The sequence below is a fragment of the Pleurodeles waltl genome, chromosome 1_1 (assembly GCF_031143425.1).
Source record: "Pleurodeles waltl isolate 20211129_DDA chromosome 1_1, aPleWal1.hap1.20221129, whole genome shotgun sequence".
NCBI lineage: Eukaryota > Metazoa > Chordata > Amphibia > Caudata > Salamandridae > Pleurodeles > Pleurodeles waltl.
In genome coordinates this window covers 491,013,224-491,038,084 of record NC_090436.1, presented here as the reverse complement: position 1 = coordinate 491,038,084, position 24,861 = coordinate 491,013,224, and the positions used below count along the sequence as shown (strand labels likewise).

Below are 24,861 nucleotides of genomic sequence, written 5' to 3'. Positions count from 1 at the left end.
CCACTTTTTCTTAAATCCATTCACATATGTTGTGATGACAGTGTTTAAATCACATATTTTGTTTAATCTCCCTTGCCCATCCACATCTAATAGAAGTGTATTTATCTGAGTTCTAAGTTGAAAAAGGAGGTGTGCCCTGAAGCACAGAAAATGACAGCTAAGAGGAATTAGGGCACAAAAGTGAGATCTAGTGACTTGAGACTCAGGCGTACTTCCTCTATCTTTATAACATTGTGGTCTCGCCTGGGGTGTGGTGGGCGTATGTCGGCAAATAGACAGGGCCCCTGACTCCGTGAGCACTACAGCCAGAGCCAAGATTTCCTTATTGAGAAGAAGGCTCTAGACAAGGTATGAGATGGGTCTGTAAATAAATGCAGGCTTATGAGTTATGAGAAAGACATTCTGGTTTGAATTTGTTTATGATATGTATGATAGAATGCTGACTCACATTAGCACTTCACTGGAGTACTTATTCCCATTAAAACACTTCTACCTCTTTTATAGTCACAACTGACCCCCTCTGAATGAGAGCCTTCAATGGAGGGCAAAAAACACCTTGTTAATGATCAAAGGCCTGACCATGTGCAGTTCACAATGTTGGGTATGTGTCGAGTGACCTATTATCGCATATAGTTCAGTGCATCTCTAAAATGTCTATAAAATGTCCATAGTGAAAATGAGGCACTTTAATCCATCTATCATTAAATGCTGGAACAAACACAGCAAGTGGACACGCCTGCAGACATTCCCACAAGCAGGCCAAAGGACATAGGAATTTGATTTTAAATCCGAGGGACAAACACTAGTTTAATCTAAAAATCTGTTAGCATTCACATTTATTAAAAAACCATTACATTTAGTCATGTTACTTAAAAGGGAAGTATTTCGGCTAACAATTTATGATGGATCAAGAATTATTTAAGTGACCACAATAGATCAAGAATTACAGTGACTACAGTCTTCGTGTGAATGGAAAATAACCTGTTTTAACATGTGTGAAATTTACAATCGCATGCAACATTGGCATTAGTAATCATTGGCACTAAATACAAGGCAGGTAGTCGATATCTGGATTGCAGTAACACATGGAAAGATCTTTGTCTAAAAACGAGCCATAAGGAATCTGTGCCAAGCCAGTGCTCAGCTTCAATGAAGCACGCGCAGTACCAGACCGTGTTAAAGACATTTAACACCCAGAAACAGAGAAGCAATAATTGAATTCTGAAGTGAATTGAGAAAAACACCTTTGTAATGCTTTACCGACTTTGTTATCAACTTCACGCTACAAGACACACTGGAACACACTTATTAAAGAATCTAAAAGCTAGATAAAGGGTTATGTCAAGAACGACTTAAATACCTTAATGGGTTTCGTTTTTGAAGAGGATCAAGAGGTAGCAAGCGACAGGCATTTTTGATTTAGAAAGCCAATAAGATGTCATCCACCTGTGTAGATTAATATATGTTTTAAGTTCGATAAAAGAATAAACATTTGAGTTTTAGAGAATAACTATTGCCTCCCAGCTGGCATACTTAAAAGCACCTCAAACAAAGCCTTGACAAAGAAGGGAAACACTATAGAGTGATGGCCTCGCGCTGCACAGGGAGGGGCCAGTTGTGATAATACCCAGATCCCCTACAACAGTGGTTTCCAACCCTTTGACTTCTGTGGACCCCTCCTTTATCATTACTGGACCACAGGGACCCCCACTGAGGCATTAATGGAAGCTGGGGACCTAATCTGTTAATATTATTTAATTTTCTAAGCAGTCGTGGACCCCCTGAGGAGGCTTTACAGACCCCCAGGGGTCCCTGGACCACAAGTTGGGAGCCACTGCCCTACAACACTCTGATAGTTGCACTACATTGCAGGATCAAACAATGACTTACATTTTTGGGTGCTGAATACTATGATATTACATTGTTTCTGTTTTGAAGGGTTTTCCAAAATGACCACTCCCTCCCCCACCCCTCTGTTCCAGCTGAATTCTGAATGATTGCTCTTGCCTGACATACAGACTATGCTTCATGCATATTCTTGTCAAAGAGCCCACAGTGTACCCCTAAATCACAGGCATTGGCCAAAGATGGTTACATAGCTCAGCGGGAGCATGTTATGGGAGGACACACTTGAAGGTTAAGACCCACCCACAAACGTTACTGATCTGCTGTAGCACACTGCACAGTGTTTGTCGGTGCAGAACTGATGAAATATCAACAGTTATATTGGACATTCAAGTTGAAGAAAACGGTGTTCTTGTTTTAGACTGAAAGCATATTGTCAATGCACAAACGTATAACTGATGCGAAGTCCAAACATAATTACTGAGTTTGTGATGCATGAGTGGTAGTTCAAGTTGTGGTCAGTGTGGGTTGAGAGGCACAGAGCGTCCGGATCCTTGGCCTGGACACTACCATTTTACACAGGAAGGATGGCACCACACAAATGACAGCCCTACAGACGCTCCTCACACATGCCACAATGTATCCATTTTTGGGTTGCCCTGCCCACTTGACCACAAAGTAGAGGTGGTAGGAACGCACAGCAGAGCAGTTATGAAATCCGAAAGACGTGGTGTCCTCCTCAACCAGAAAGAAACAGTCATTGAATCCTGGATGTGTATCTGTGTGACCACCAGTACAAAGAGAAATCTGGCTTACTTACCCACATAAAAACACAAGGCCTGCCAACCAAAAGGCGAGCTACTGCACTTGACGAAGAGGCAGCTCAGGTTCTACGCTGAGGGTCTGATTTAGATATACATGTGTAAAAGAAACTTTGATTAGCTTCAAATTTTAATCTGTATTATGTGTAGCCTCTTTTTGTCTGGATGTCCTAAAGTTCACTAATATTGACTACCATATCCAGCAAGTATTCAGGTATCAAAATAGCAATTGATAGGCATACAGAACGAGACATACTCACTGTAGTTGTTCTTTACAAGACCTTAGGGTATCGCCTGTGTTGACTAAAACATAGAAAGGGGTGTAATAATAAGAACTTGTTTGTTTACTGGGCCGTAAATAACGGATGTCACGATTGCCTAATTTAATAAAGTTTATAGGTGGCTGAAAGATGCAAAGCTGATTTGTCTTTAAGGTCAGAGCAGATGTCTACAGAGAGCATTTGATTGACTGAGCCATATTTCCAGTGGAAGATAACACAGTGAGAAGAACGTTTTTTACTGGGAAATGCGTTTCATATACTGATCACATGTTTAAATTCTGCCAGGGCAGAACGAACTTTTTTCCTTTTTCTGAAGTTGATCAAATAAGTAGCTTATGATTAGTGTAATGCTAATACCTGTTATTTGCAGAGATATAAAACTGCAGAAGCAAGTGCAACACAAGTAGCAAATTGTTATAAATAGCAGTAGGACACAGAGCTGGTCCGATACTGGGAGCCATGGAGAGATTGTTGAAGTAAAGCTCCTCATCTATGCTAGTTGCCATAGGTAATAATGGCCTATTTTGAATTATCTGGTTTACTCATATTACGATGATGCATGTATCATGGTTGGCCTCAGTCTGCCCAAGGTCCCTGTAATGAGACTTTTGAAATCAGAAACCAGAGAGCTTGATTGAGAAATCACGACTGAACACTGTGGACTTCCCACCACATGGAAGGACACTTGATATTGTCTCTTTGGTTTCTGGCAGTAAAATGTTTTTCCAAGCTATTGAACCCTAATGTATTTGACCACTATGGCTGTCGTCATTCTATTGGTGTGCGACTGTGGTTAGATCCGAAATTATAGAAATATGTTAAACATGTCGGGGAGATATCAACCTGTATACTTCCACTTCTGTGGGCAACATATGCTCAAGTCCCCATACATAACTTCACCTTGGGTCTTTAGAAGTCTGCTACACCGAGAGTGTGTCAGAGGAATGACCAGTGACATGATATGTAAGTGAGGTGAGCACACACAAAGTCATAATATTGTGAATTATTTTATTTCCCACACTCTTCAGAGCATAGAAGTTACACCTTCCTAATTCAGATGTATGTGCTTCAGAAAAGATTGCGTGTAGGCAAGTTTTCACGTGTGTCTGTAAAATTGAACTGATTTCACAACCTTGCCTATAAAGAAACTACATGATGCCTGCATTCTGCACACATAGGATCTGTAAACAGGCAAGCGCCAGTGGTCCCATTCCCTTCTGCCTTTAAGATTCAGGTAACCAAGGTATGGTTGGCGGTCTGGCGGTTCTGTGAAGCATCCAGGCAGTCCTGAATTATAACCAAACCTAGGCATAGCCATAAAGTTCTGAAATGGGCCCCTCAGCGCTTCTCTGCAATGAAGAGCTCCATTATGAGCTCAATAAGGGTGCACATTTTGAAAGAAAAGAGATAGTAAAATATGGAGATGGTTGAGACTTGAAAAACAGTGACCAGCATGTGAAAGATAACAATTGATTCTGTAGATAACAATATTTATTCTTGGGGGCCTAGTGAAAGGCAGGACAGCATAGTGTGGCACGTGACATCGGTCAAAGCAATGTCACATATCCTCTCATATACACACCCTTGGAATTGTGAGAACGATCGAAAGCCAGTACCTTCTCAAAGGCTTGAGACAAACCTCAATATCATTGAGCATCCTTATTAAGTCACCTTCAGAAAACTATTTGCAAAATCAGAAAGCATTTCACCATATTGATCGTATTACATTTCTTGATCTTCATCAATACAGCAGCGCATAATTGAGCGCATATAAAGTTCGGTAAAACTACGAAAATGTTTCATATTTAGCTATATGAAATGTGCACCTTCAGAAATAAATATACTCCTCAAATGTAGCATCTATACACTGTGGCTCATTCTTTGCATCTCACCTGTAAAACATATCTGTGAAATCTTAAACATGGATAGTAATCGTACATTTTTACGTTGAATGAGTATTTCACCATTGTCGGATGTACTCTCTGTGGACAGTGCAGTTTAGAACAATGGATAGTGTTCACGATTGAATTTGGGTGGATAAACTACATTAGATTAGGTGGTTTACTCGGTGCCCAACATGTGTCTGAAGGGCAAGCAGAGAGAGAGCCAAACAAATAGAAAGATGAGTAAATACTGGCTGATGGAAGGAAATAGAAAATGAAAAATAAGTATTAAATCAGACAACTCGCATGAATTTGTTCTTTGCAGTAATGAATGACTAAATAATGGTTTTAATTTATCATCATTATCTAAATGCAGCTGTAATGTGTGAATCACAATCCGTAATATGTCTTAGAATTAAATAACGTAGGAATGTTCCATTCTCTTGGGGATCTTCAATTGGTTCTCTTCGTGTTTTGTCTTTGTCTGTTATACAGGCCGTTCCACCACCGAGTTTTGAAATGCCAGTTTCTATCCCTGTGAGCAACCAAAACAATTTGATATACAATAATCCCATCAGCTCGCTGGGTAATCACAACCTTTTGCCACTGGCCCACCATTCTCTGCAAAGAAATAGCATGTCTCCTGTCATGACTCATCGGCCCCCGAGTTCTGGCAACCCAGGTAAGCTTTAGATAGAATGAACCATTAAGGAAGACAGTATAAAATATATTGCATGCTGCACTGCCATTGTGATACTCTCTCCATCCATTCAGAAGGATAATTGGATTCGAGTGATAACCTTCCTCATATCATGTTAAATTCTCTTTAAGTAGCATTAAACGAAAACATACTTTTATGTAGGGAAATAATGTATACATCTATCTTCACTAGATAAACACTGCATTTCGAAATGTGTTCTGTCATTGAGATGTGTAAGTGTGACTTAAAAAACAACTCATACAGTTGTATTAATTTCGAATTTACTATTCCCAGAATTTTTTTTTGTTTGGAATCATAATGTGCATTGGTAAGGGTCTAGCATTCTAAGAATTGCATCGAAAACGCAGACAATGTCGATTATTCTCCATTCCAGTCCCTACAACCTGTGATGCCCAGAGCTGGGTTGGAGGGAGCGACTGTTAGGTAACAATGATTCCCGCTCAGGTATCTTCCCATCCAAAGTCCAGACCCTTCACAATGAGGCCCCCAGTCGCACTGTCTTCTACAGCACTAAAATCTAGACTAAGCAGTGTTCCCCGATACTATGATGAGGACTGTACTCTGAAATTTCATCTATTTTTACCCGCAAACCATTAGTAATGCTCAAGTGACTTTTACTTGCTTAAAATGAACCATCCCATCTATTACGTTTTTTCTCATTTTATGTAGAACCTGCACTATACAGGGACAAAGGTCTATTTTATTATGGAAGGGTGTGTTTGTATGCAGGCAGCTGAACCCCCAATTCACATAAATGTAAGAATAACAGAACAGCGGGTATTACACATAGACAGAAAATCTGTCTTGAGCGGGGGAGAGAACTCAGCAAGCAGAGAGCTGTGAACGTTTATGAAACTTGCACTGCGTTGACTTCCATGTAGGCTTCTGTTTCTAACAGGGATGGCAACCCACTACACCCATGGCCACAAGCACTACCAAAACCACCAGCTTCTGTTTCTAGCAGCACCTCAGATGGTCCTGGCTCTATGGTATTACCATAAATCAGCCACAGTTGTTACCATTTACAGTGACATTTTGTCTTATTTGAGCCTTCGGATAATGTTAGGCATCCGTAATTATATTACTATCAGTGGCTCCCAGTGGTAAAATGAAGACTGGCTTTGATTTGGTTCTAAATCGTTTTCTTATTTGGTTTGATTTAGCCTCACCATTTCCATTTTCTCTGCCCAAAGAAACTCTATTCTGATTAAGTAACCCATGCAATGAATATTTCTATACTTGGAACTAATTGTTTAATACAAAATGTCTGTACGTTTGAAACAATTGTTCCATAATGCACAATCTCAAACCTGATGCATTTCTTTGGCCTAGGTGCATGTTCAGTTCCCATTACTCTCATTACTCTGCTGTTATCACATTTTCTTTCTAGTCTTCTCATTTTCTCCAACATTTGAGAACTAATAAGTGAATTTGGGTATTTGCCTTACTGCTCATAAGGTCACCAGTCAACTGAGTTAATCTAATTAGTCTGCCTAATCAGTGACTTGTCACTCGAAGGTCGGAAAAGAGAATAAAGATTTTATTGAATTGCTCATTCACACTTTGTAGCAGCAGAGTGGATGAGTATGTTGCCTTTTTGGAAATTATTAATTGAATCCTACCAATAACAGGGTGAGTGGAGACTACAAATGTGGTTGGGTATTGTACACTTTAGTTTGCCAAGTTAGCGCATCTTTGATTTATTGGTCTGATTAAATGGTCAATGAATTCCCTTTGAAAATTATGATCCGCAATATATATTGAAAGTTTTAGTACACAGCTGACATCTGCATACAGTTGAGTGTTGTCTTCGTGTAGAGCCATGGCCATTCTCATCTTGTATCTTCTGTCATTCTTAGGTGGACTGATGGGTGGGGACCTCACAACCGGTGCAGGCACCAGTGCAGGTAAAGAAAGATGCTGTGTGCTTTAGTTAATAATTAGTGGCAAATCAACAAATGAGTCATTTGTACAGTTAAAACTAATTAAACTATGGCCTGCCATCTTCTAGAAGTAGACAATGGAATTGGTGCACCAGGTGGGCATTGGGATCCTACTCGGATGGCAACTTCTATATTTCTATTTTTAATAATTTTAGATAATGTTTTATTGACTGATTTTTGTCAGATTTCGGTGATGGCAATGCATCATGAAATATGGCTTTAACTCTAATTTAGTGTTGCAACTTTTCATAGTGAAAGTATAGAGCTAAACTCGAAATCGGCTACTGCTTAGCCTAGTTCTGTGGTTTCTAATTCAAGTTGAAATTTGAAGTTTATTATACACAGCAGGTACATATGGTTTGGTACATTAAACAATCATTGCACAGACATCTTATAAGTGACAGGAAAGCAAACCAAACGGGTGTGGAGGTAGAGTAAGAGTATAAAAGGTCAGGAAGCAAAGAAAACTGTTCATGGTATCAAGCACAGTATCAAATGTATGTCTAAGTTGGTGTAGAGACACATAAAATGGGGATGCAGCCCCCCTCAAAATATGGAGAAGGACCATGTATTAATACAAAACGTAAAGGAAGTTATACTCAAAGGTTCCTGAAATGGCCATAGAATTAACTAAACTTTCAGATTATAAACTTTATATTTAGAAAGATTTTGTGACCTATGACTGTTCTTCATTTTACCTTGCCGAGTAGTAGAAGTATTTAGAAATCTTCATGTGTAAGACTTTCTTTTAAAGGAAATTACAATGTAACAAACTATCTTTACATTGAAATGTTATACAGCCTAGTGATGTTTCTCATTTTGGTAAAGTATCTTAAACTTTTTCAAATCACATAGTTCATTCTTGTCCAACCTACTATGTGAACCACCATTCCTCCTTTTATTTCTCAGGACATCATTAATTAGAGGGTCAACTACTTTTGGGACATTGCCAGTAACACTGTTCATTGTGTCCTCTATTTGTCAATCAATCTTCTTATATTTAATTTCAATATTTGTCCTATTGCCTTGACTATTATGTCAGTAATGGACATGGGTGTTGATGAGACTTGGGTGGCCTCAGGGGTGTTTGGTTGGTAGCTACCTAGAGTGTTGATTATAACCTCAAGTTGCCTTACCTTTTTTTATGATGTTAATTGTAAGACGAGAGCCGTGGAGGAACAGCTTATGATTGACACTATAGCTGAAATTGCTGTTTTTACATCTTTGTTGGTGTTGGTAGGAAGCCCCCCAAATGGGGGCTTTCTCTTCTCCCTCTCCCTCTTGTTTTTTTCTGCCAGTGAATGACATTTGTGTTTACTCTTATCAAATGAGGATGAATAACCTTTGGAAATCCCCACATCTTGTGTGTATATTAGCTATGATTCCTCCTTGGTACAATGGGGGTGGTCATGGGGTTTAAGAACACCCCCTTCACTCTGCTTCTCTTGTCTCACAGACCATATCACCCCATATTTCCTTCAATATTTGTTTGATTGATTGTTTGTGCAGGCTCTATTCTACTGTAGAGACCATCTTGCTGCTGTTGATTTCATTTCTGTTCTCAGTGTAATTTCATACATTGGGTAAAAGAGCTTCTAACTCCTGACAGATTACTTACCTGGTAACATCTTATTTGAAAAAATCATTTGCTATTTTTATGTTCTAGAGAATAAGTTAGATTCTTTAGACATGCGGTTTTTATGTATCAATATTTTGTAGACTGCTATAATTTAATTTAGGTATTGAAAACAAAGCATGGAAGTGCATAATGTGGGCCACGATAATGAGTGGACATGCAAAGTGATGAAGAGAAGGCAGACTAGGTTAAATCTACTCTCTGCTTTCTACTTATTCTTTTAATTGGTTGTGAATAGTAAAAAGAGCATGTGGGTAATTCACTTCCCTTCTTTTACTTCCATCGGTATCTCCCCTGTGATCAGATGCTATGGAAAGGTGACAACAGAGATAGGTATGCCTTTCCACTGACACATCATACCTTTACTGCATGTCACCGGCATTGTTGGTCATACTGTGCCATTGCACTTGAACCTCTACCTTTCAGCAGTGCATGGTGAACCTCAGAGTCCTCCATACAGTCACTTTTCACAAGTCCTGTTTTAGGTTCCCATGACTCCCTCAAGAGCCACTATTTATTGTCACCTTGGGGTAAGTACACATTGCAGCTCCCCTGAGGTAATGTGCCAACTCTGAGAGAAACTGATTAAGAAAAAATGTATGGGATACAAGACAAATATAACACATATGAGGGCTTGTGGTAGCCTGCCTATATACACTGGGGATACTTCCTCTATCCAATCTCTCTCATTCCACTCTGATTTCTAATTCAACTTCTCTGTAGTCAGGTAAGTGAAATTTGAAACTTTAGCAATTGCTGGAGTAAACAGTGACTGTTTGCCTCCTTGTGCACCAGTTAGGTGTTTAAAGTAGGTACTCAGTTGAGTTTTGACACACAAACTGAATTAACAAGTAGTGACAGAGCTAATTAGCCTGGCTTACATTTTGTGTTCTGAACTTAACATTTTAAAAAGTCTGCTGCAGTGAAAAAGAAAACAAAACAAAACGTATTGTTTTTTATACAATGCATCTGCCAAATAAAGAAGTTAATGTGTATTGATTAAGTGTACTTTCTGAATGCAAAATAGTCCCTCATTGTTGGAAAGTGAATTACTGCTTGAGAAGGGTGAAACCCTACTCAATCAGCAACTGCAGTCTTTGTATTGGTGAAACACAAGCAAACCCCAAATTAACTTGTACTCTGGTAGCTTGGTTTAAAAGCAGCCCGGCTTAACTTAACGACAGTGTGTAAAATGAGCAGCACTTCAAAGAGCAATACATCGAAAATACAACACAAGAAACACCCACACCAATTTTTAAAAATAGAGTAAAAGTGCCAATCGTGGCTGTATGGTCCCACCAGACTGGCAGAAAGTCGTATGTTCAGGTTGACCCATTTAGGTCCACTGAACAAAAAGCCTTAAATCCTGGTACATGGTCTGCGTGGGGTTCGTTGGTGAGGTTTTGTGTCATCGATTCCAAGGAGCTGCAAGGTCCGCGATACGAGGTCCTGCATTGGGTTGTGTCATGCTACATTGGTTCTGGTGAAGCTGTGCAAAGAAGCTTTGTACAGCTTTGCGTCAAGTTCTGATGAGCTGGAAGCTAGGCAGCAAGGCTTGATGAGGCTTTGTGTCGCTCAGCATCTGTTCCATGGAAGCTGGCAGCATCGGGTCAGTTCCACTGATGCTTGTGCCTTGTGTCGCTTTGCTTCAGATTTGGTGAAAACCACAGCTAGGCTGGCAAGTCACCTCTATCCCTACTTCCAATGGACTAGGACTGGAGGGGCACCACTTGATGGTTTTGGACTCATAGCAGCAGAGTCCAGGTGCACAATTTAAGAGTTGGATCCTTTTCTGTCCCTGAGGCTTTGATCAGGAAGGCAGGCAACTAGCCCTTGGAGTCACTCTGGTGCTTCTGGGTACAAGATGCAGGTCCAGTCCTTCTCATTCAGTTAACAGGGCAACAGAGTAGCAGGGCTGCAGGGTAGCACTCCTTCTTGCAGCAGAGCAGCACAGTAGTCTATCTTCTGTGTCATCCTCAGGTCCAGCTGTGAACTGAAGAGTTGGGTCTGACAGTCTGCTATTCATACCTGGTCCCAGCTTTGAAATAGGAGAAGGTTCTGGAGGTTTCCACCCCCTGAGGTGTCTTCAGTTTCCTGCCTCGCTGCCCTGGCCATAGTAGTCTGGGGTCACAAAAGACTATTGTCAAACCCTTTGTGACTGTGCTCAGGAAGAGCTTTGTGACGTACAAGTGTAGTAGATGACAGCTCCTCCCCCTCGCTGCGTCAGAGATGGCCCATCCTGCCAACACCTATTCTCCCTCTATCTCACTGTCTTGGAGTAATACACAAAAGCCAACTGTCAACTACACCCCGTGATATGATCCAGGATACAGTTGTAACAAGAAAATGCCAACTTTCTAAAAGTGGCATTTTCAGAGATGTGACTTAAAATCAAACTTTACCATCAAAGAGGGTTTTAAATTATAATTCTTAAGACACCAAACTTCACATTCTTACCTGCTCTGAATTGAAAGTTATCACCTACTAAATGTAATCAGGTAACCCAGTGGTTCTCCATCTGTGCGCCGCGGCACCCTGGTGCACTGTGAACACTAGCCAGGGGCGCCTTACGCTGAGCACACAGTTTGGGAAGCACAATCTCTTTTATTGTTTGTTGTTTGAGGGAACGGCACACATCGATTCACTCTAGATTGTGAAAATCCAGGCAGTAACAAAACTGCTTTTAATGCGTCTTTGTAGATAGATACGCTGCAGACAGTGGAATATGGAGTGCCTTTGTGTGTATATTGTACGCTTGTTCTTTTTTTCCTAATATATTTACAATATTCTACCATCCTATACAGGTGGAATATTTAAGTATGCACTGAGTGTATTGTTTTTGTTTTGATTAATTTGAATCTGCTGCAGAATTACCCATATATTGGAGAAGACCTTTTCTAAAATTATTATGGTGGGGTTAGAGCTCAGGAATTTTGTTAAAGAGTTAGAAAAGAGCAGAAAGGAGGCTATAAAAAGCAGATGCCTTACTCAGTGGTGGGAGGGGTCGCACACAAACATCTGCTGAGTCATTCTGTGAGCCCTGAGGGCATGGCCGTGCTAAATTTAGATTCAAACAAAAAAGGAGGGAATGAGCGTCCATACTTCCACACAGCCTTTTTATATACAGCCCTGAAAATAACTCAAACCATGATCACAATACTCGCACAGGCTAGTCTTGGAATTTTTCTTTTTTTTTTCATATAGCGCCCAGTCTTCTATCCTGCTTCATTAGCGCACTTCTGTTTCTTCTTTCATTATAATGCAATTCTCAGCTCCCGGCCATTAAAACGTGACTTGTCATTAGTACTACTCTGCCACAGCCCAAACTACAGCACCTGTGTCACCCTAGTAGAGGACATGCCTTTGCACACTGAAATCTCCATTTAATTTTGCTGTTATTTTTGTGCAGTCCTATGCAGTAAGTAATACAGTTTGCAATGTAGGCATGAATCCTAAAAACAGCATTAAATCAGAAAATGCTACATTCACTTAAAATGTAAATATCAATGAAAGTTCAACAATCACACAAGCCCTAGTGCAGAGCGCTGCTGGCACTGAAGCCAGGATTGGTGAAAGTGACGTTCTTGACATGGGGTCACTTGGCAGTTCTATATATACAGCGCCTGGCTGCTGTTGCTTGTTCACTGGTTTCTGGCTCATTCATTGGTTTCTGGCTCCTTTGTGTGAGAGCGAGTAGCAACGGGGAGGCAGCAGAATGCCTCAGTTTCTTGTGTAAGCAGTCGCTCTTTACTTCTTCTGTAGGTGTTTGTGGCAAGCTGAGACACCACTCACTCCACATCTCACCCAGGGCCACTGGAAGATGTGGGATTTCACAGCAGATGCCCTAACATTTCAGAACTCTGATAACCCTGTGTCTCTCCAACCAGTCATTGATACTGCATGGGGCTCCTCTAGGGGTTGGATAGGATTACATCTATAATTATATTATTTTCATCTGCTTCATCACAATTATTTTCAGTGAAGAAAATGAAAGTACTCCCAAGGCCGGGCATACACCCCCTACCCGTTAAAACCAGTAACATAATGGGGAGCCATGGCCAATGGCTAATAGGTCAAGGGAGCTGTTGGTGAAAAACATTTGAGAACTACTGCGGTAACCCAATGTTATCCTATAGAAGAGGTAGGCCTTGCAATAGTAAGAATATTTTCAATACTAGGACATGTCAAAGTTAAAAGTACATGTCCAACTTTTTAAATACACTGTACCCTGCCCTTTGGGTCATTTAAGGCCTGCCCTAGGGTGGCCTATTTGTATTAAAAAGGAAGGTTTAAGCCTGGCAAAAGGTTAATTTTTCAAGTCAATATGACAGCTTAAAACTGCACACTTAGGCTGCAATGGCAGACCTGAGGCATGTTTAAAGGGCTTCTTAGGTGGGAGGAGAAATCAGTACTGCAGGCCCGCTAGTAGCATTTAATTTAAGGACCTTGGTACATGCAGTACCTTTTTACTGTGGACTTACAAGTAAAGAAAATGGGCCAATTGTGTGTAAGGCAATTATGCCATGCTTAAACAGCAGGCACTTTAGCACTAGGTAGCAATCGTAAAGTGTGCAGAGTCCTAAAAGCCAACACAAACTTTTTAGAAAATAGCAGGGTGAACGAAAAATGGGAACTATTGTGCAGAAATGGTAAAGTCCAACACTTATACATTTCAAATCAAGTATTCCTTAACATAGAATGATACATCAAGCAGTCAATAGCATGAGGTGGGACAATAATATCGCTCTGATTAGGTATCAAAGCCCGCTCTATGTATATTGTAAAGAATGTATAACAATAGGTCGTACAGACAGCTGCACTTTCAAGTGAGACAAGGGACAATGAGACAGGTTTAGGTGGATATTCATTCCCACTCCAAACTCTAAATCTCTAGATTACAGGTGCCTGATACATCTGCAGTTTCCATGAACATCTAGTCTTCTGGGACTCTCCCAAAAAATGTATTGAATGTTATACTCCGGGTGTACCACTCTGCCAGTAATACTTCTCTATATACCCTTTTCCCTGTTCCAAGCTTTCCACCTCAATAATACTCCAATATTAATTTACCTCACTTCTAACTAATGGCCACCTCACCTCAATTTGCAAAATTTGCACTCAGATGTTCTGCTTCCTTTAATTTCACCTCAATTCATCTATCGCCCATGCTGAATGTTTATCAATTAGCCCCGCTGCTAGAAGAGGCAAATCTGTCCTATTTAGCCTTAATTTCTCTCTTATGCCAAATGATCTGCCTCCCACACCCCCCACGCATCTTCCTCTTCAGAAATCATTTGCAGCAAGGTGGTGGAAACTAAGAAACAGGAGTTTAACAAGCAGACACCAGTCTCTTCCACGTGTCTGCAAGCTCTTTCTCTGCACGCTACAAAGCATCAAAACCCAATCTAAGGTCACTCTCAGTCCAGTATCTACAGCTCTTGCTTCCCTAGGCTTGCCACCATCTTGAACGGTCCTCCGCCCTCGGTGCTTCTGTGGCACTCCACCACCACTTTAGCATTACTCCTTCCCACTATTCAGTAGCAGAGCTGCTGCCTGCCAGAGCCATAAGTCAGTGCATGTTCCAGACACCATCAGTCATACTGTTCGACATTTCTAGACAGACAGCTGCACTAAGAATGCACACTAGATGTAAACATGCACTGTAGCGATACACATTTACTGCTACCTAAGAAGGGTATGTATTATGTGCACATGGCCAGTTTGGGTTGCATCAATGCACAGTGGTTTGAACCATCATTGCGAATTGATGGTACGGTGCCTCCTGAATTATGATTTGTATGCTAACTTCCAGAAGGATGTAGTCATCTCAGCTTGTGCACTCTCTACTCACATCCTTGTGAATGTTTGTTAGTTATCATGCTCACGGCTGAGCACATTTTCATTTGAATTGCCCTAATTTTAAAGCATTTCCATACTGTTGACAACTAGGTGGATTTGCCATGTAAGGCATACTGTTACCATCTGGCATCGCAGTGGCTGTTCTAAAGGACTGTTGTCTCATCGTCTGTGCGAAAATGTTCTCGTTTCAATATGTGCGCTTCATGTACTGCGCCCTTGCGATCCATGCACCAGGATTAAATCAATCTGAGAGGTGAGCGAAAGCGCCCTTGTGCATCTGTGAATGACTTTCTCCGTTGCAGCTATTCTCCATAATCACACAATCTGCTATAAAAAAATGGCTTTTTACTAAAGCTCATCCTTCAAAGCATTATTACCACCTGTACCTCGAATTTCTTAAGGTTAGGCTAACTATAAGGAAAAGTGTGATCCGTTTTTGCATGTGAGACCTCTAGCGGATGTCTTTGCTCCTTTGCTCAAAACAAAGTGTCTTTGGGACTCACTTTTACTGCACTAATGGTTAACTAGTGCAACAATAAAGGTATGCTGTTCTATTGCAAAACCCCCTTCAGGAATCTAATCCATAGTGACAGTCCAGACGATATATCACTGTTAAAAGAGGGCAGTGCGAGATTATGTTAGCTAGCACAAACAATTTATTTTAGTTCCCCCAGCGGCATTTGTTCACTAAATCTTTAATTGGTGCAAGCACAATTGTCAACTCTGGAATAACTGTTCCTTTGACTGGTGATCATTTTGTCCACTTGAAGAGTCAAATATTGTCCACTATCTCCCTTTTTTTAAACAGTCCCTTGTAGCATGTTTCAAATGCTGGTCTTCGTAGTGTCGTGGGAAATTAATTTAAGAATTGTTTATTGAGCATAATGATGCATATTCCCGAATCTTCTCCACCGAATGCAGTACGAAAAAACGTCTAAAGTGAGCAGATCCCACTCAGTGCTCCATCAGTGCCTAAGCCCCCGGGCTCCCCGCAATGGTACTTTCCATGCGCCTTCCCCTCCTCCATTCTTATGCCTGTAAGCTTGAAACCATTGTGTTAATGACGGCAGAAGTGGTCATTAAATGTGAAGAGACTGACATTCCCTCTCATCAGACATTCTTGCCTTAAGCTTAGGAGACCTCGTTAAGGGGGAACACTCAATTATCTCACGAATCTGTTTCAGCCATCACAATGCTTACATCCGTGCTAATTTCTGTCACAAAATAGACGTCCTAAGTGTGAGTGGCACATGCACAATTTTGGAGTATAAAATTGTATGCAGAAAATATGTTTTACATTTCCTGGCATTCTTTAAGACTGAAATTCTTGAGTTTTTTCCCATAACAAGTCATGTCCACATAACAATTAATTTAGAAGTCTTTAAAAACATACTCCCTTGGCCTCATCTGTTAACGTCACAGGAAGCACTCATAAGCAACTCATGTCTGGATAGTGGCGGCAAGGGACCGCGAATCCACCTCAAAATGGCTGCAGCTGAGGGACTCTTCAAAAAGGTCCTGCTCGTATTCACACATCTATGCAGGTCTAGTTCCCTATTTACTGAAATAGGCGGGCGGCGGGCGGCTGTGTGGCAAGTAAATCATTTGCCTTTCCAACTTCACATGAGCAGTAGAGATGTATTACAAGCACTGCACCCACGGCAGAGCAATTTATTACTGGTGACCAGGTAGCCATGCATCAGTATTAGCGCTGATGAATCAGTGCAAAACATAATTTTCAGCTGCTGCAGATGGCATATTTGCACTAATAATTCCAGTATGAATGCCAGTTTGCGCTGCTTTGCCAGTGCAAATTTTGGCACAAATTTGCTGAAAGCAATGCTTGCCACCTTATCAAAGTACTGAGTGCTTGTGCTAATAAAGTTGCGTGTGTGCCCCACCCCTCCTAGGTGCTTATGATAGATTTGTTTCACTACACAGAAATTCCCAGTGGAGCGGCCAGTTGTGCTTCTAGGAAGTAATAATGATCCTTATATCATTGAAGATCCTGAGGCAGAATAATTTATCCCTGCCAATGCCCCAAACACAGTGTAGATCTTGTTTGCTATTCTTTCTTTGTTCAATATAGGGCCCAGGTTACATTATTATTCAGCGTTGCACGTGGTTCCCAGTCCTTGCCAAATTTAATGACCATATGAGTTTGTCAAATGTATTATGGCGCTGGAGAGCCAGGAACTTTCAACAAAAATCAGTTCCACTGAGTGGTCTCAATCTGCCTAAAAGTGTCATTGGCGGCTCAGTGACTACCATGATTTCGCATTCACTCTACTGGTACCTCTTGGCACTGTAGCGCTTGCTTCACTTGTCACGACAGCAGTTGGAGGAATATATAACAAATAATTCGAAATATCATATTATATTGGAAATTTTCTGTGAACACCTGAGAGTAACACCGTATAAAACAATAGTTTACTTGCAAAGAATCCTACTTATCTGAAAGGAACATATTTGGAGAATCAAATGTAAAAAATGCAAAGACAGTTCAGATTTAAAAAAAAAATCTTTTAGCAATTGAGACAATCATTTGTGAAAATCTGAGTGTTTCAGGTTATAATCCCATATTGGGTGACATATTTTTGCTATATGTCCATCAAGACTTCATTGAAGGCAAGAAACAAAATCTGTAATATGCTGTGTTAGGCCCACCTTCGTTGGAATATGAATGTCCGTGTCGCAAGGTGGCGGTGCGTGTTTTATATGGGTGAGTGTTTATTTTGTCCTGGTACAGTGTCAGGAGTTTGGTGGCGCAACGACATGATGGAAACAATTACAAGCGAGGAGTAAGAGGCCTTTTTGTCCTTAATGTGGCATGAGGGTCTTTACACGCCAACACAAGTACATGTTCTTTGACGCATCAATGTACATCACCCCAAGGAAGATGAGAGGTCAGTCTGAGAGTGAACTGTCTGCCCCCAGCGCCATCCTCCAACAAGCCTCCCATTTTGAAGTGGATTTGACTGGAGGGGACGCAGGAAGCGTCATCAGAAGCGCTCTGTGTCCCTCAGGATTGACAATACACAGAGAGACCCTTGTGCTCGCAGTGTGCTGGGTTAGAAGCCATCATGTGGCTAAGGGCTTGGGGTTGTGTTCTGCACAGCAAAGTCAATACACATTTCAACATTATCTATAAATAGGGCTTTTTTTTCTTTTTTCATAGGGTTTATTGAGCTCGCTATTGTCTGTTACCCTTTACCTCCAAAGGGTGTTTAATGAGGAACATTTTTTATTTATTTGATGAGTATCTAAAAAATAAGGTGTTGTGCATAGAACAGTAAGAATGTGCAGTCGAAATCAAATTTCAATGGGCAGTGGTCTGGATTTTGCAAATGCTTTTCTTTTAAATGTTTTACATTGCTCGTTTCTAACAGTAAATTAGTTTGAGACAGAATATACTAAGTCATTAGCCGGGGCCACGTGATCGACCATCAGCTCTGTTGAGTGTCAAGCTAGGTGCTTGAACCAGGCTCTCCAGGTTGCAAACCAACTTTGCCACCAGAACACACCTCTCCCAGTGCCCCGCTTTCCCTTCCGTACACTGCGCCCCTAAACACACGAGTGCACATATACTTCCTGGCTAATGCTCCGACGTTTAACCAAAGCCTGAGTTCTTTTTACTTAAACGCTTGTATTTGTAAAATGTCTCGAGTCTAGCCGAATAAATGTTCTTTACACCATTATGACATGTTCATAGGGTCGTTAGAATATTTGCCCGGGAGGGGGAGCCCCCCCCCACAGTTTTAGCGAGAGTGAAGGTACCCATCAGTTTTGCCCACCCAAGGCTGAATTGAAACCCAGAACGGTGGCTGACGTCCTATGTATCTGCAGCTATGCGCCAGTTCTGGCATTTCAGCCAAGTTCGGGTTGTCTCAGGCTTGTTCAGAGAGGTCTCTTTCCACGTCTATTGGATGGCTTACGTCACGTGAGACTTGGTCGCTGCCAGCAGGGCGATTGTGTATTTCCCATTTCCCATTTTATTTTTGATTTGGAATCCTAAAAATAGCGGGCCCTTGGCCACTGTTCTCACCAACTAGCGATTGCTGCTGAGACGCAAGGAACAAGGACTCCGTGGGTTAAGCAAAGGATTTTCCGAAACCGCCTTGCCGGCGCTCCCTTCAGTGCAGCCAAACACAAGGCGCTACCTGTTTACAGAGAGCCTCGAGACCCGCCGCCACAGAGTCTCAGAAGAGGCCAGCCTTCTACCGTGTGGGTATCGTGGCTCGAGACAATAACACGGGGCCCCTTTTATAGTGCCGCACCGTGCCTTAGTTGTAACGTCTTGCTGTGGTTTCAAGTTGCTGACATTTTAAAACCCGTCCACTGCTCCTGAAGTGTTTGAACGGTAGTGGCCGAGGCCGAGGCATTTAACGTTTCATTCACAGCTGCAGCCAGTGAACGTGGATGCTATTTTTATTCTTCCTTACATACTGGGTGATCCCTTCGCCAGGCTTCCAGATGTTCATTTTTCATGTTTATTTCTATTTTGGTTTCCAACCGCGGACTGTCCCTCTACTGAATGCTAATTTCTGCTAACTCACTGGATTGAGACTGCATATTTTGACAAGCTACCTTGGGAAATTAGAAAAGAGTGGCATAGATTTCACATCGTTTGGATCGATTAACATTATCGTCTCATTATATTATTTACATCGGCACTGAATACTGCTTTGATATATGTCATTCCCACTGAAGCAAAAGAACTCTCGTACATCCCTTTACAATTACTCAGCAAATAAAGCCATTTCCAGGGGTCACATTGGTGAACGCTCACCCAGGGACCCGTCTATTAGGCTGCGAGGTTGTGTGATCCTGGGCGAAGCAGCTGCTATCCCAATGTCATGTTTGCCTTCTCTGCCAAGCAGGTCAGCTCCGTATTTTTCAGTGAAACAGATGAATGAGACATTGAACTTCACACAAATTAGTTTATGGTGAAATTGTGAATGTTACCCATATCCAAACGCGTACAGTTTCTGGTACATTTACCATTCATGCCATGTATTTTTCCCACAAGTGAGATCCATTATGCGGGTTGGGGCACCGTGCACGCCATCGTAACTGCTATGTAGGTGTGCAACAACATTCTCACATTGTATATGTTCAGTTCTGCGGCCTTGATACAGTGCGTCGCCCCATCGTTCTAAACTTCCCCGCACACTGACTCGCTAAAGAGGAATGTCAGCTGATGTGACGTAAGAATTCTGGACAGACTACTGAAATAACTGCATAATTCTCATCCTGTTCCCGAACCACAGTTTTGTTGAAGGAAAGTCAAAGATGCAGCCCGTGTTCTAGGTTTTTTCCCTCAGGGCCTGTCCTCTTTAATCTGTTGCCTTTGGCGTGCATGCCCACCGCGGAGCCTGTGCCTCTGCAGCCCAAGGAATGAGGTCTCACCTTGCTTCTGGAGGAAAAGATGCACAACACGTCGGTGGCTACAAACATCCCCGTCTCCTGCAGTGAGGGAAGACGCAGTAAAACTTCCCGCGGCCCTGCTGCCAGGTTTGCTTTCCTCTCGCGTCAACAAGAAGTCTGAAAACCTTTGGAAAATGCTGCCTGGACTGAGGCCTGGTTTGAGTCACCGGGGGAATTTGGCATGTAGGCTCCCCAGAAGGTCTCCGGCACACTTCCCCCTCTCGCCGGATCTCAGGTGTCTGTTGATAAGATACTTCTGCTGCGGCGAGAAGTCCGCCGCAAAGTACTGAGGCGCTCCAGGAAAGGCATCCTGTATCTTGGACTGCTGATCCTGCCTTGTGACAACAATCTTTCATTCGCGGAGAAGGAAGTTATAGATATCATAAAATACAGCCAAAGTAGCATAAGACTTTAATCCGCAAGTGCGTATCCTCGGTTAAACACCGGCTGCGAAAAAAAGATTAAAAAGAGAGAAAATACTTATTTCTGGAGAGATCGTCATTTGCAGCTCCAAGTCATATCTGACGGGACAGATTTTCCCAGACAAAAGATTCCGCCGATAGGGTGTATTTTTCCATGTGAGCAAATCTGCTGAAAATGGTGAGATTATGGGCGTTCAAGGGTTCAGATACTTGCAAACATTTGGAGATACTAGCGGTGGTTAGAATGAGAAGAAAGAATTGTAGGCACTCACTAACCCAGAGTATCGGTGAACTACTTGGAGGTGGCGGTTCTGCCCTGTGGACTTCGGCTGAGAATTAAAATGAAAGAAGTGGAGGTACTCAGTACCTGACAGGACCTGCCCAATTAAAGTACTGGATGCTAGCATTGAGAACACTGGGAACGCGCTCCTCAGTGAACAAACTATTTCTAGGGGGAGAAACAAACAAAAAATGTAAACATTTAAACGGAACGTCAGAGTGACAGTTCCAAATGCAGGAACAATGAACATGCATATATACATTCACATGCGCAAAAATATTTACTCCTCTAACTACTGCTGCGAGACTGCAACAGTGATATATTTTAAGGAGTACATTTTTCAAGCAAGCCTCCTGGCCTTCATTACTAGCAAGGCTGCTAGATAGCTCCAGGCCCATAGGTACATTTTTAAACCCTAGATACAGATGTTGCTTACCCCTCCTGGCCAAAATGGAAGAACCATCTAGGGCAGAGGTCTTCTCACTGGGTGGGGGGGCCCCCTTAGGGGCCTGAATTGGTCATAGGGCATGGAGAGGGGGCACTGGCCAAGAAGAGCGTCACACTGAAACAGTGTTGTGCTTTTAGTGAAAAGCAGAATGCCACTGAATCACTTCTGTGGTGAGCCCTCATAAAATCCATTGTCACGGGCTGGGTAGGTGTCAAGCGGATAAGGGGACTGCAAGTAATCATCACGGTCTCTGCTCTGATTTGTGCTAAAGATTCACTCTGTGAACACATATACACTTCAAGGAGGTCAGGCTGCCCATAGCAAGTTGGCCTCATGAATTTGCGTTTTTAAAAGAAAGGGATAACTGAGCATTACTACAATGTTTGGACTATTAAATATGTTTAGAGCTGTCACTTCTGTAGTTGTGGAAATACATCTTTGCCAATATGGGGAGCTCAATGTTTTTTTTTACTCGAAGGTATTAAAAAGATTGAAGACCACTGATCTAAAGGGCTTCACATTCGGTTTTGGTCCCAGGCATCACACTAGCTTCTGAAAAGCCCGCCGAGATCCAGGCTGTATTTAAGCCTGCTGAGTAGAGTTCATATGGAGGGTATTTCGGAGTTTCAACATTTTCTAGTTCTGGGTCTCTTTGATGAACAAGATGCACTTACACAGGTTACACATATAGCATTTCTGCTACAAACAGCTTTAAGTCAAAGGATTCAGCCTAGCATGATATATGCAATATGCTATCTTTCTAGGACAAATCGTAAGTGCTCAACACTTGAAATCAACACAAATACAAACAGAAATTGTAATTGTCATTCTGTACAGTGACTTGGGCAGTCAGTGTATTATCGCCAAATAACAAAACATATTAAAACAAGGAACTTATTTTCGACACACAGTCATATAGTCTTGTATGCGGGATGTTTCTTTTCGTCTCCTGGCTGGATGTGAAATTAGGAAGAAAAAAATTGCTTAAAGGGTCGTTGTGCTACTTTACCCTCTGGAAACAATCATACCGCCTGTGCAGTAACGCGCCTCTCCCTTTTTCTCCTGTATTATGTGGCTGTGGGTAATTTTATGCAGCTGGCTACTTTAATCATACCTAAGATGCACATTATCCCTTATGTTTTGAATACCTCAAGAATAAAGCACAGCTTAAATGAGGGACTTCAAAACGTTTTACAGTTTGTACCATGGAAGTGAAAGATGATAGCTCTAAAGTATTTTAGAAAAGTACATAGAATTTTGAAGTTTATAAGTCGTTTTGATTAAGTGATACCCCATACTCTTAATACATTTCATACAGTTTAAAATATATGTACCCAGAAGAGCATTTGACGCATAGGTGTCTGAATATTGATGCATGTAATCGACTGAACAATGGTGGAAATATACGTGGCATGTGGCAAACTGTTTCCACAAGCCCGTCTTCTCTGACCATTAAGAACATTCAAGGCTAGTTTTCAGACAGTATGGAGCTAAAATGACATGTTATGGTTTTTGCAACCACATGAACAACTGCAGATCCTTGTCTGTCAAAAAAAGAGCATTGCAATTATGCTTACCATGTGTTTTCCCCACTTCATTCCCTTTACGTTGAACAGAAACAGAAAATGCAAAAGGGAGGACACTTTCCTTCAGTAAATACATGGCTCTTTTTCCACAAATGTCAAGTTTTACGTTTTATAGAGAGTTGAGCACCGGGATTTTCATGGGCAGCTGCATACCCAGTTGTGTAATCTACAGATATCTGAAAAGTCAGTATTGTGGGTATACAATAAATATTTGGCCTGTTGAGCTTGCTGTACATGGCCCTTCGGGACAGAGTGAAATACAGCAGAAGTCCCACGAAGACTGTGTGTGTCCAGGAGCTCAAAGAGACCTGCAAATAGAAATAGTAAGTGATTCATGATGCTGTTATGACAGATGTGACTGGGTATCCACCATTGAAACCAACTGCTTTGCTATGTTGGCTTAGCTACTCTCTCAACATTCCCGTACAGGAGCAGTGTAAATTGTTGATGGTAATGGTGTGCCCTGTTTAGCTGGCTTCTTCTGCAGCCATCAACACTTGATTGGCACCACACATGTGACTTAGAAATGGCTTCATCAAAACTTTGAGAAGATATGTAATGAAGACCAACACCTCCTTTGGGTAGCCATCCCCAACACTACAGGACATTAATTGAGAGGTTCAAAAGTAAAAGTGTCCTAAAGTATCAAGATCACCCATTGTTTTGGTCCTTGAGAAACCCATTATCAAGTGGAGTGTTTACAGATTAAGGCCCAGAAAACCCCACTGTCTCTTGATAGTCAAGAGAAACAGCCACAAAGTGGAGAAGGCGGCGAGAAGAGGGAAAGGACTTGGAAGAGGTGGCTGGAGTGAAGCAATATTAGAAGAAATGTCATTGAAAACTGACATAAAGTAGCGGATAAAGGTGAGAAACATTTTTGTCTAACTGCGATGGCGCCAACCTCTGGTTTACTCTTAGAATTCCCCTCCTAACTTATGTTATCGACCCAAACTTGTGGTCCTCTGCTATGGAAACAACTTTGGACCCTCCTAATTGTGCCCTCTTTCTGGCCCTCTATAATGAGCCTAACATAGGGTTGTTTGTTATGTCTCTAAAATGTAACCTTCTATTATATACTCAATGTCTGTTCTTAAACGATGAGTCCAAAATCCTAACATCATAACTTATATTGGGAGGAAAATGTATAGATTTCTTACATTTGCCCAAATTCAAACCCTTTCCTAAGGCCCTGGTTATCTATCATGGGATTACTTTTGGACCACTAACAGTAACCTACCCTCTACCCATCTGTAACACCCCCAATACCAGGTCCTTTGTTATGTTCCTAACACATGTCCTTCGTGATGGACCCACACCTCAACCCAGGCCAGATAGCAAATTTGGATTTTGTAATGTTAACAATTGTTATTAATTCTGTCAATTAGTTCTGTTCTCGGCTCTTGTGTTTTTCTTTCTTGAAGTTTGCAAAATGTTCTCCATTTAACTTTTCAGACCATTTAAAAAATCGCTGCCCCATGACACTGTTATTTAGACTATGAGAGCAGCCTGTCTCACAGACTATCTCATCTGTCTTACGCAAATAGCTGCAGAAACCACAAAACACAGCTACACAACTTATGTTGCGTGTCATGGGGGCTGGGGGGAGGGAAGTATGTTTCCAGTGGCGTCTGGCTGCCATTTTGGTATTGAACCACAGCAAGGTTAAATCAGTGCGCACAACTCATTCTCAGTCTGCTTCCTAAACTCTG

The 24,861-nt window shown here is 41.7% G+C and overlaps 1 protein-coding gene across 24 annotated transcripts in view; it reads left to right on the top strand.

Moving 5' to 3' along the window:
* The window catches only part of MEF2C (myocyte enhancer factor 2C), a 426,321-nt gene that overhangs the window by 364,551 nt on the left and 36,909 nt on the right, over nucleotides 1-24,861 (top strand). For 18 of the 24 annotated variants that reach the window (XM_069224979.1, XM_069225137.1, XM_069225092.1 and 15 more), the window contains 2 exons: nucleotides 5,326-5,512; nucleotides 7,411-7,458. In XM_069224979.1, the coding sequence (XP_069081080.1) occupies nucleotides 5,326-5,512; nucleotides 7,411-7,458 (235 nt within the window). The remainder of the gene's footprint in view (nucleotides 1-5,325; nucleotides 5,513-7,410; nucleotides 7,459-24,861) is intronic. The other 6 variants (XM_069225109.1, XM_069225014.1, XM_069225036.1 and 3 more) reach the window with 1 other exon arrangement.